Source organism: Motacilla alba, chromosome 15 (genome assembly GCF_015832195.1).
Source record: "Motacilla alba alba isolate MOTALB_02 chromosome 15, Motacilla_alba_V1.0_pri, whole genome shotgun sequence".
Taxonomy (NCBI): Eukaryota; Metazoa; Chordata; class Aves; order Passeriformes; family Motacillidae; genus Motacilla; species Motacilla alba.
Genome location: NC_052030.1, coordinates 10,307,050 through 10,317,751, shown reverse-complemented (window position 1 = coordinate 10,317,751; position 10,702 = coordinate 10,307,050). Strand labels below are relative to the sequence as shown.

At 49.5% G+C, this 10,702-nt stretch overlaps 1 protein-coding gene across 1 annotated transcript; it reads left to right on the top strand.

The window, feature by feature from the left end:
• Positions 1-487: 487 nt before the first annotated feature.
• On the top strand, positions 488-10,507 carry ALDH2 (aldehyde dehydrogenase 2 family member). The gene is made up of 13 exons (XM_038152220.1): positions 488-658; positions 1,716-1,820; positions 2,809-2,949; positions 3,159-3,238; positions 3,635-3,746; positions 4,180-4,308; positions 4,733-4,846; positions 5,164-5,266; positions 5,898-6,082; positions 6,385-6,549; positions 7,605-7,762; positions 8,848-8,962; positions 9,898-10,507. Exons 1-13 carry the CDS (start codon positions 536-538, stop codon positions 9,928-9,930), a joined length of 1,563 nt encoding a protein of 520 aa, XP_038008148.1. The 5' UTR covers positions 488-535; the 3' UTR covers positions 9,931-10,507.
• The last annotated feature ends 195 nt before the right edge of the window (positions 10,508-10,702 follow it).

The following is a 10,702-nucleotide window of genomic DNA, read 5'->3' as shown; positions in this document are numbered from 1 at the left end:
GTCCGGGTCCCCAGATTCGCCCTCATCACCTTCCTGCACAAGTAACCAGCTCAGCGGGGATGTTTCTGGGTTTTTTTCCCCCCTCTTTTCTCCTCTCTGCTGCCTCAATCAGGCACAAAGTTCCCTGGCCACGGGCCGGGACCCGGCAGAGATGGGACAGGGACAGGGACAGGGACAGGGACAGCGCTGGACACGATGAGGCACCCCCTGCGCACCAAACCGAGCCTGATTTGAACCGAACGGAGCTGAACCGACCCGAACGGTGCTGAGCTGTGCCGAGCCCAGCCGAGCCACGCCAAGCTGATCCGAACGGGACCGAGCTGAGCCCAGCTAAGCCGAGCCGAGCCAAGCCGTGCTGCTCGAACCGAGCCGGATCGAGCCTTTCCATACGAACCAAGGACGCCAGGCGGGTTCTGCTCGAGCCGAGCCAAGCGAGCCGAGGTGGGCGGTGCCGAGCGGGGCCGGGGCGGGGCGGGGGGGACGGAGCGGGGCTGTCCCGGCTTGCGGGGCCCGGCCCGGCCCAGCTGAGCTCAGCATGCTGCGGGCACTGGTGCGCGGCTCCCGGCTCTGCCCGGCCCTGCTCCGGGCTCCCTTCTCGGCCGCCGCCGCCTCCCCCATCCCGGCGCCCAACCCGCGCCCCGACATCGCCTATAACAAGGTAGGGCCGCGCTGGGAGCTCCGGGGTTCGGGGATCCCGAAATTCCGTGTGCGCCGATCGAGCTCCGTGCGGGGCTGGGCCGGCCCGGGGTGGCGCCGAGCCCGGAGCAGCCGGGGATTCGGGCCCAAAGCCTCGGAAAAGAGCAGAGAAGAGCAGAGAAGAGCAGCCCTGGGGGCAGCCGCAGGGCACAGGGCGTGCGTCCCATCGCCGCCGGGCTCTGCCCCCTTCCCCTCGCTGAGCTCAGCAATTCAACAACATAAGGAAAAAACTCCGGGGAAGGGCACGGGGAGGGAGGGGAAGGTGCCAGGCTGGTTATCTGCAGAGACCGGACCCTTGTTCCAGGAAAATCCTGTGGGATCACCTGTGCGAGGTGCTGCTGCAAGGCAGCGTTCCAAGGCTCCCGGCCACTCCTTCCCCGGTGGCCGTGCCCGGGCTCTTGGTGGTTGTCTGGGCGTTCTGCAAGTTCTTGGCGAGCACCACGATCTTTGCACTGCCATTCTCTTGCCACAGACCTGAAAAAAAAAAATTACCCTTAGAAAGAAAGAGTTGGTAAAAAGCTGCTGTTAGCACCTGGTTCTGGTGCATGGGGAGCCTAAAACTGGTTAATCTGGGAAATAACAGAATAATTTAGATTGGAAAAGACCCTTAAGACTTGTAAGAGCATAAGAAATGCTGTAAAAGTTCTGGTGCTCTGGACAAAATCAACTCACTGTAGTGTCTGTGCCGAAAGCATTTTCCCACTCTTCGGTGTCCTGAGCTGTCCCTGCCCAGCTCCAGCCAGGCTTCCAGCTTTTGCAAGGACCTACCAAGATGGGAACCTCTTCCAACTCACGTGCTGTTTGCTGAGCTGTGAATTCTTTTATTCACTCGAGGCTGTGTTGTGTGCTTTTAGGCCAAAGCATCTCCTTCATATTGCTGCAGGTTTGGAGCCCACACAAGTCAAGTTAAGCCCTTTTAATTAACCAGGCTCCTCAGATGCCATCAAAGAAGCAAAGCTCCCCCTGATTTCCCTGCGATCTGGCTCGAAGGCTCACCCTGCTTGGCTTTTTCCTTGCAGATTTTCATAAATAACGAATGGCACGATGCAGTCAGCAAGAAAACCTTCCCCACCATCAACCCAGCCACGGGAGAAGTCATCTGCCAGGTGGCTGAGGGCGATAAGGTAAACGCTCTTGGGGTGAGATGGGTTTGTTCTCCATGGGAGCAGGTCCAGAGGGGCTGCAGAGGAAGGCACCACCCCGTGTCCCACCTGGGCAGCTCCGTGTTTGCAGCAGTGTCTGATCTGTGTAAATACCACATCGAGTGCTGCTCGTTCCTTCCTTGACTAGTGCTTTAAAAAAAAAAAAGAAATTATGGGGAGTAAAGTCATGTAATCCTCACCTGCCTTATGCAAGGCCCTCCTGGGAGTCTGTGGCAGAGCTGAGGTGATGTTTCCCAGCAATTTGGGGTTTTTCCTGCAGTCTGGAAACCTGTGTGTGTTCCCCAAGGGAGGAGTGAGTGAGGGAAACCCTTTGTTGTTTGCTTCTCTGTGGCGGCCTGGCTTGTCCTGGCGAGACCATTGCAGCAAGCCAGGACAGAGAACCAAGGAGGAACCAGCAAATGCCCTGACAGGACAAAGTCATGGAGCAGAGACAGCTGATCAAGGAAAAAACCCTTTAGACTGGATTCTGAAAAAGTGCCCAAAGTAGACTTGCAGAGCTTTTTCCATGCCTCGCTCTAGGGTGCAAATATTAACCCAGCAGGTTGCATTGCAGAAATAACCTGATGATATTTGCACTCTGTAGCTGAAATAACAGAGGGTGAGCACAGGCAGAGGTTGTGGCTGCACAGCTGCTGCACCCATCTGCTCCTCTGCCAGTGCTGCTGCTTCCTCCTCGGGGATGCAGCCCGGGTGGCAAAGCCGTGTCCTCACAGTGCTCGTGGGGAAAGTGGCCCAGGGCTGCACCCATGCACTCCCCTGCCCTGGGACTTGGCAGGGCGGCTGCCAAGGCTGCAGGTTCTTCCCCCAGAAGCCTGGGAGCAGCCTCTTGTGCTGCCTGGCTGCGGGCTGTTTTCTCCTGCAGAGCAGGGAGAGAGAGCTTTTGTTGTTTGCAGAGAGGGAGTGGAGGCTGGTTACTCCTTCCTCACCCTTCGCCTGGGCTCCCCCGCAGGCAGATGTGGACAAGGCAGTGAAGGCAGCCAAGGCAGCGTTCCAGCTGGGCTCTCCCTGGAGGAGGATGGATGCATCTCACCGCGGGAAGCTGCTGAACCGTCTGGCTGACCTGATCGAGAGGGACCGCGCCTACCTGGCCGTGAGTGCGGGGCCTGGGAGCTGGGCTGGGGCTGCACCCCCAGCTCGCCCCTGGGACGGGCTCCCGGAGCGTGGGGAGGCACTCTGGGGAAGCTGAGAGCAAAAGGCCAACGTGTAGGACAGACCCAGGCTGCAAACTGAGGGCTGACTCAGGGCAGTGCAGGTGAGGTCCCCCCAGCCCTTCAGGAAACTCTGCTGCTGTCTTTGCAGGCCCTGGAAACTCTGGATAATGGCAAACCCTACGCCATCTCCTACCTGGTGGATTTGGACATGGTGGTCAAATGTCTCAGGTGGGTTTAGAGACCACAGCCAGAGCTGGCCCATGGCACTGAGCTCTGCAGGTTCAGCTGCCTCCAAATTCAGGGGCTGTGGGATCTGGGTCTGACTGATGGTTTCGTATCAGACACTTTGCGTTTACTTTTTGCTTCTACTGTTTCTTTTGTTTCTATTTTTTGCTACTCTGACTTCCCCAAGTCACACAAATGTTGGTGATCTGTTACAGCACAGAAATTGCAACAGGAGACACAAATATTTCTATTTACTGTCCATTCTTTGAATCAGCTGTTTGGGAAATACCTGCGCTGCGTTGTGTCCGAAGCGACTGAAAAAGAGGAAGCCTCTTTTATTTCCTGTTGGCAGCAGACTTGTCATTTTAATTCCAGTGACCAAGTTGTTATTGTTTCCAGATACTTCGCAGGCTGGTCAGATAAATTCCATGGCAAAACCATCCCGTTAGACGGAGACTTCTTCTGCTACACAAGGCACGAGCCCGTGGGAGTCTGTGGGCAAATCATCCCGGTGAGTGAAGTGCAGCAGCAGCTCCTGCAGGGCTGCAAGGATTCAGTGTTGCACTGTCAGTTCCCCTCTGTTGCCAGCCCCTGCTTCCTCCCAGGGGTGAACAAAGCTGGGCTTGCACCAGCTGGGAGGGTTCTTACCTCACCCTGGCAGTGCAGAGCTGCCTGTTGATTTCATGGGCTCTGAGTGAGGTTTACTTTGTATCTGCTGATTAAAAAAAAATAAAAATAAAGGGTTTAAGCCCATTTATAGGAATTACCTGACTCAGAACCATAATTAAGTTTAAACTGCTGCCTGGAATTTACCCCAAAATTTTGTGTGATGAGGAAAAATCCAAGACTCTCCTAAGTGCTGATTTGAGTGGAGCTCACTGGTTCATTACTGACTAATCAGAGGCTTTCAAGCTCACACCAGCAAATCTCTCTTTGTTTTTCAGTGGAACTTCCCACTGTTGATGCAAGCATGGAAACTGGGGCCTGCCCTGGCCACTGGGAACGTGGTTGTGATGAAAGTGGCAGAGCAAACCCCCCTGAGTGCTCTCTACGTGGCCAGTCTGATCAAAGAGGTGAGGACAAGGCCAGGATTCCATCACTGCTGGAGGCAGGAGCAGGGAAGGGCTGGGTTGATTTATCAAAAATCTCCCTTGTTCATAGAAATTCACGTGCAGATGATGTAAGTCCTGATTAGGGAAGGACTCTTTGAGGTTTGATTAGATAATGAACTTCAGGGTGATCAGAAAGTGAACATACATCTGTATTTCTGTGTGTATTCACACCTTCAAATTGTGCTTGGGATGTGGGGTGGGAAGAGGAATTGTCCTGGTTATTGCAAACAGCATTAAAATGAAGCCCTGGGAAATCAAAGGGGAAATCAAAGGAGTAAAGGCTGCTGCTGCTGTGACACTCCTGAGTGTCACAAACAGAGGTGGGGAGTGAAAGCCTTGGTTTGTAAATGGAGTAATGGTGCTGTGTCCTGCTGGGCATTGCCAGGCTGGATTCCCCCCGGGCGTGGTGAACATCATCCCTGGCTACGGGCCCACGGCAGGAGCTGCCATCTCCTCCCACATGGACATTGACAAAGTGGCCTTCACCGGCTCCACAGAGGTAAGGGACACCCTGGGACCACGGAATAGCTCATGGCTGGTAAAATCCTGGAGGTGCTTTGCCTTCTCCACCTCATTCAAAGCCGATTCCAGGGTGGGAGATGTATATTGGCATTAGGTAAGACTCTTTTGTTCTGGTTTGATTCTTTAGAATATTTCCTGTTGTTTCCCCTGAGCTGCTCCTTATTGGAGGTGAAACCGGGCAGACTCAAAGCCCTGACAATGAGGATTAACATTCAGTGCTGAGTGAGGTGTAAGCCCAGAGCTCTCCTGCTGATGTGGGAGTTAATTCCAACACCTGCTCTGCTCTGCCTGCAGGTTGGACACCTGATCCAAAAGGCTGCAGCAGAGAGTAACCTCAAGAGGGTGACCCTGGAGCTGGGAGGGAAGAGCCCAAATATCATCATGTCTGATGCAGACAGTGAGTAGCTGCTGGGCAACGTCTGATCCGTGCCCTTTACCTTGGCTTCTTCCAGAGCTGGAGGGGAAAGGAAAAGGAAGGAAAGGTCTCCTGTGTGAGGCTCTAGCCCTGACACCACCACTCTGTGCCTCCTGCTGCAGCTGCTGCATTTGTGTCTCAGCACTCCTCCACTCCCTCTTCTTTTCCCAGTGCTGGGTGGTTCAGCTATCAACAACAGAAAAGAATTGCTTCAGTATCTTCCTCCAGCCCTCTCCCCAGTTTTGTTTTCATTTCTCTTGGAGCACACCACTCTTTTCTTCTCCTATGAAGTCCTGCTTCCCTCATCCCTTGCACATAAACTCATTTTTGGCCTCGATGAGCCAACGCTTGCTTTTATGTGGCAGTTAAGGAAGAAAATTCATGCTTAGTACCTGATAAATTCCAATGGGAAAAAGCCTCAGGTTAGATATTTTTCTCTGGTCTGGGGTGCTTTAATAAAGACTGAAGTCTGCAATTCCTGCCCTCCAACCCATGGCAAATGCTGTCAACTGAAAGGACTTTGTATCCCCAGCAGTCTCTGTGATAATTGTGCTACAAAAGTCACAGGTCTGGTTGGGTTTGTTTGCTTATTTGTTTCTCTCCCTCTTCCTAGTGGACTGGGCTGTGGATCAAGCCCACTTTGCCCTGTTCTTCAACCAAGGGCAGTGCTGCTGTGCTGGCTCCAGGACCTACGTGCAGGAGGACATCTACAACGAGTTTGTGGAGAGGAGCGTGGAGAAGGCCAAGGCCAGGGTGGTTGGAAACCCCTTTGACTTCAAAACCGAGCAGGGGCCTCAGGTGGGAGCAGGAAAAGCCCTGAGCTGTTCTCTCATGGAATTGTCCCAATCTTGAGTCATTGTGTAGATCAGAGTGGGAGTACCCTTGGCTCTGTTGATTAACCTAATTTGAACTGAGCCCGTGATCACTGGTGCAGGAGGGAGGGCTTAATTAACCATTGGGGCAATTCCAAACATCCATGCTGCCATTTAGAAATGACCATTCCCTTTGGAGATTGCTCGGCAGCCTGCTGCAGTGAGGAACTGCTGGGAGTGGGATCTGTCCCCAGGTGGAGCTGACCCGTGTCCCCTCCTGGCCCTTAGGTGGACGAGGAGCAGTTCAAGAAGATCCTGGGCTACATCAGCACGGGGCAGAGGGAGGGAGCCAAGCTGCTGTGTGGGGGCAGCCCCGCTGCAGACAGGGGCTACTTCATCCAGCCCACGGTCTTCGGGGACGTGCAGGACGGCATGACCATTGCCAGGGAGGAGGTGAGTGCTGCAGCGCCTCGGGGCTGCTTGAGCTGGCAGTGGGGGATGTAAATAAAGGTATGTGTCCTGGTAATCTCTGTTCAAACCAGGTGGAGCGGTGGTTTTTAAATGTTTTATAAGTTATTTCTTTTAGGGGATGTCTTTTGGTAGTGAGCTGTTGAGGTTTATTGCACGACTGATAAAATGACATCATTGTAACTGCGAGATGGGGAGGAGCAAAGCACTCTTACTTAGATGTAATTTGAGATTTAAAATGCTGTAAGCACCTTTTAAAATTCAATTTCTAGAGGAAGACTAAATTTATATTACTACTAAACTTCTAGAAGAAAACTGCATCATTTTATAAGATTACTACTTGAACAGAACTACATCTGTCACTTCAGAAGGACTGAAATTACCCTTTAATCACTCTGACTGGCAGGGTGTCAGGTTGTATTCTGACTGTCAGTGGATTTGCACTACTGCATTTTAATTTAATTTTCCTATTCAGTTATAGGGGGTTTTATTATTATTTATTTTAATTTTCCTATTAAGATATAGGGGTTTTAAATTACTATTTATTTAAATTTTCCTATAAATTTATATGGGTTTTGAATTATTTAATTTTCCTATTAAGTTATAGGGTTTTAAATGATTATTAAATTTTCCTATTAAGTTACAGGGTTTTTTTAATATTTATTTTAATTTTCCTATAAAGTTATAGTTATAGAATATAAATTTCTCCCCAAGTGATGCCCCTGCACTGCTCTCTATGATCTATTGCACACCTTTGTGGGTTCCAGTCTAGCTTGAAGCCTGGGAATCTTTCTCCATGAATGAAAGTCAGTGCTGCCCTGGGGGTCAGGGCACCCCAGAGCAGACAGAGCAATACTGCCCTGGGTTTGCACAGAGTGCAGTGGAGCGCTGGGCAGATTCAGTTTAGATGGGATATAATATAGAATAAAATAGTATAATAAAGTAATTAATTCATTAAAGGATGAGTCCTCCTGATCCTTTCCCCCTGCCACGGGGGTTCCTTGGTCCCTGTGTTTGCCCACCTCTGCTGGGTTTTGCAGATCTTCGGGCCGGTGATGCAGATCCTGAAGTTCAGGACCGTGGAGGAGGTGATTGAGAGAGCCAACGACTCCAAGTACGGGCTGGCGGCCGCCGTGTTCACCAGGGACCTGGACAAGGCCAACTTTGTGTCCCAGAGCCTGAGGGCCGGCACCGTCTGGTGAGCCTGGCACCCCTGGGCCCCTCTCTGCCCTCAGGTTTACCCGGGCTTTGCTCAGGGTCATGGCAGAGCCTCGGGTGTAATGGGAGCTCGGTGAAATCCGCGTGGGTTTTCATAGGTGTTTGGTTTTTAATAGGTGTTTGTATTTGTTTTTTATGGATATTTATAGATATTTGTGTATTTTTATAGATTTGTAGATTTTTAAGTAGATTTTTAAGTAGATTTTTAAGTAGATTTTTAAGTAGATTTTTAAGTAGATTTTTAAGTAGATTTTTAAGTAGATTTTTAAGTAGATTTTTAAGTAGATTTTTAATAGATTTTTATAGATTTTTAATGGATTTTTATAGATTTTAATAGATTTTTAATGGATTTTAATGGATTTTAATGGATTTTAATAGATTTTAATAGATTTTAATAGATTTTAATAGATTTTAATAGATTTTAAATTAGATTTTTATAGATTTTTAATTAGATTTTTATAGATTTTTAATTAGATATTTACTGATTTTTTAATAGATATTTAATAGATTTAAAAATAGATTTGTATGGATTTTAATAGATTTTAATACAGACATTGTATAGATTTTTAATACAGACATTGTATAGATTTTTAATATAGACATTGTAGAGATTTTTAATATAGACATTGTATAGATTTTAAAATAGATATTTATTTTTTATAGATATTTATTTCTTTAGGCTGGAACATCTCTCCTGTGAGAGTGCTTCTCTGGGGGTGTTACCTGGAGAAAGCTCCAAGGACACCTTAAACCCCTTCCAGTGCCTAAAGGAGCTCCAGGAGAGCTGGACAGGGACTTGGGACAAGGGCAGGACACAGGGAATGGCTCTCACTGCCAGAGGCAGGGCCGGGTGGGATTTTGGGAAGGAATTCCTGCTGGGAGGGTGGAGATCCCTGGGATCTGAGGGTGCAAACTGCACCCTTGGCCAGGATCGTGAGAGCTGCGGGTGGATTCCGGGTGAATCCCAGGGCTGGTCCATCCTGCTGGACAGGGAATGCACAAATTCCCTCAGGAATTGCCCCAGAGCTGAGCTCCAGGGGTTTCACCCTCTTCTTTCCCTTCCAGGATCAACTGCTACGACGTGTTCGGTGCCCAGGCTCCCTTTGGGGGCTACAAAGCCTCTGGCAATGGCAGGGAGCTGGGGGAGTACGGCCTGGAGGCCTACGTGGAGGTGAAAAACGTGAGTGTGTCCTGCAGCCACAGCTTCCCTCGCTCTGCTGCAGCCCCAGCTGTGCCCCAGCTGTGCCCCAGCTGTGCCCCTGCTGTGCCCCTGCTGTGCCCCAGCTGTGGGCTGGGCTGGGAGCTGCGCCCCGAACCGTGAGCTCCCCCTCTGCTCGAGCTTTCCCAGGCTCCAGACCTGTCCCTGGCTGGGATACGCTGGGTTTTCTCTCCTGCCTCTCACCATTCCAGTGAATATCCCTGAAAAGACAAAGAAAAAACCAAAACAACTTGACTTTTCCCAGGCTCCAGACCTGTCCCTGACTGGGATACGCTGGGTTTTCTCTTGCCTCTCACCATTCCAGTGAATATCCCTGAAAAGACAAAGAAAAAACCAAAACAACTTGACTTTTCCCAGGTTCCAAACCTGTTCCTGGCTGGGATACGCTGGGTTTTCTCTTGTCTCTCACCATTCCAGTGAATACCCCTGAAAAAAAAACAAACCTTGAATTTTCCAGGTTCCAAACCTGTCCCTGACTGGGATACACTGGGTTTTCTCTCCTGCCTCTCACCATTCCAGTGAATACCCCTGAAAAAAACTTGTAACTTGACCTTTCCCAGGCTCCAAACCTGTTCCTAACTGGAATATACTGGTTTTTTCTCCTGCCTCTCACCATTCCAGTGAATACCCCTGAAAAGATAAAAAAAAACTTGTAACTTGAGCTTTCCCAGGTTCCAAACCTGTTCCTGACTGGAATATACTGTTTTTTTTCTCCCGCCTCTCACCATTCCAGTGAATACCCCTGAAAAAAAAACCAAACCTTGAATTTTCCAGGCTCCAAACCTGTCCCTGACTGGGATACGCTGGGTTTTCTCTCCTGCCTCTCACCATTCCAGTGAATATCCCTGAAAAGACAAAAAAACCCTTCTAACTTTCCTTTTTTTTTTTATCCCTAGGTGACAATCAAAATTCCACAGAAAAACTCCTAAAGGATGGCAACCTTCTCCATAAATTCGAAAATAATTATGCAGCTTCATGAGGAAAGCTCAACACAGGAAATTTAGTATGCAAAAAATACGTAACTCTGCAATAAGAGGTGTTTTTTAGGTGTTTAAAGGAGCTTTTGTTAAAAAAAAAAAAGAAAAGAAACAAACCTACTTGGCTTGATCTTTTTAAAATACCAAATACAGCTGGCTGAGCACTAACAAGGTGGGATGGTTACTTTGGAAATGTGTTATGTGGGTAAAATCACCCAGAGGAGAGGGGTGTGATCTTTACATCTCTGGCTGATAAATAAGCTTCTTTTTCCCAAGAAATCATTTAAATGCTTGTTTAGTCTAGGAGGATTTATAGAATAGATAATAACAATTATGTGTTGGCTTACAGAATTAGGTCTATAACCTTTGTCCTATCAACTGTGTTTATTTTCTGTGAGCAAAGTGAACTGAGTTCGATGTGTACCCGGGCCGGGGCGCAGCGTGAAATCTGAGGAAAAAGTGCTTTTTTTGTTCCGTCCTGCTGGTTGTAGCCACTCCAAATAAACATTTCTTGTCTCAGTGCGGTCAACCCTACTTTTGTGGGAGGTTTGTGCCAGCGAGCCCAAGCGCACACAAATTCTGCACCCCTTATTTTTAAGGGTTTGCTCAGACTTTCTGCCCTGCCCGCTGAGCTTGGGTTGCCTTGATGTCACAGGGAAATTCCAGCTGCTGCGCGGCTGAAGGAGTGAGCCTGAGTGAGGGCGGTGGGGCTGCCCTGGGAGGC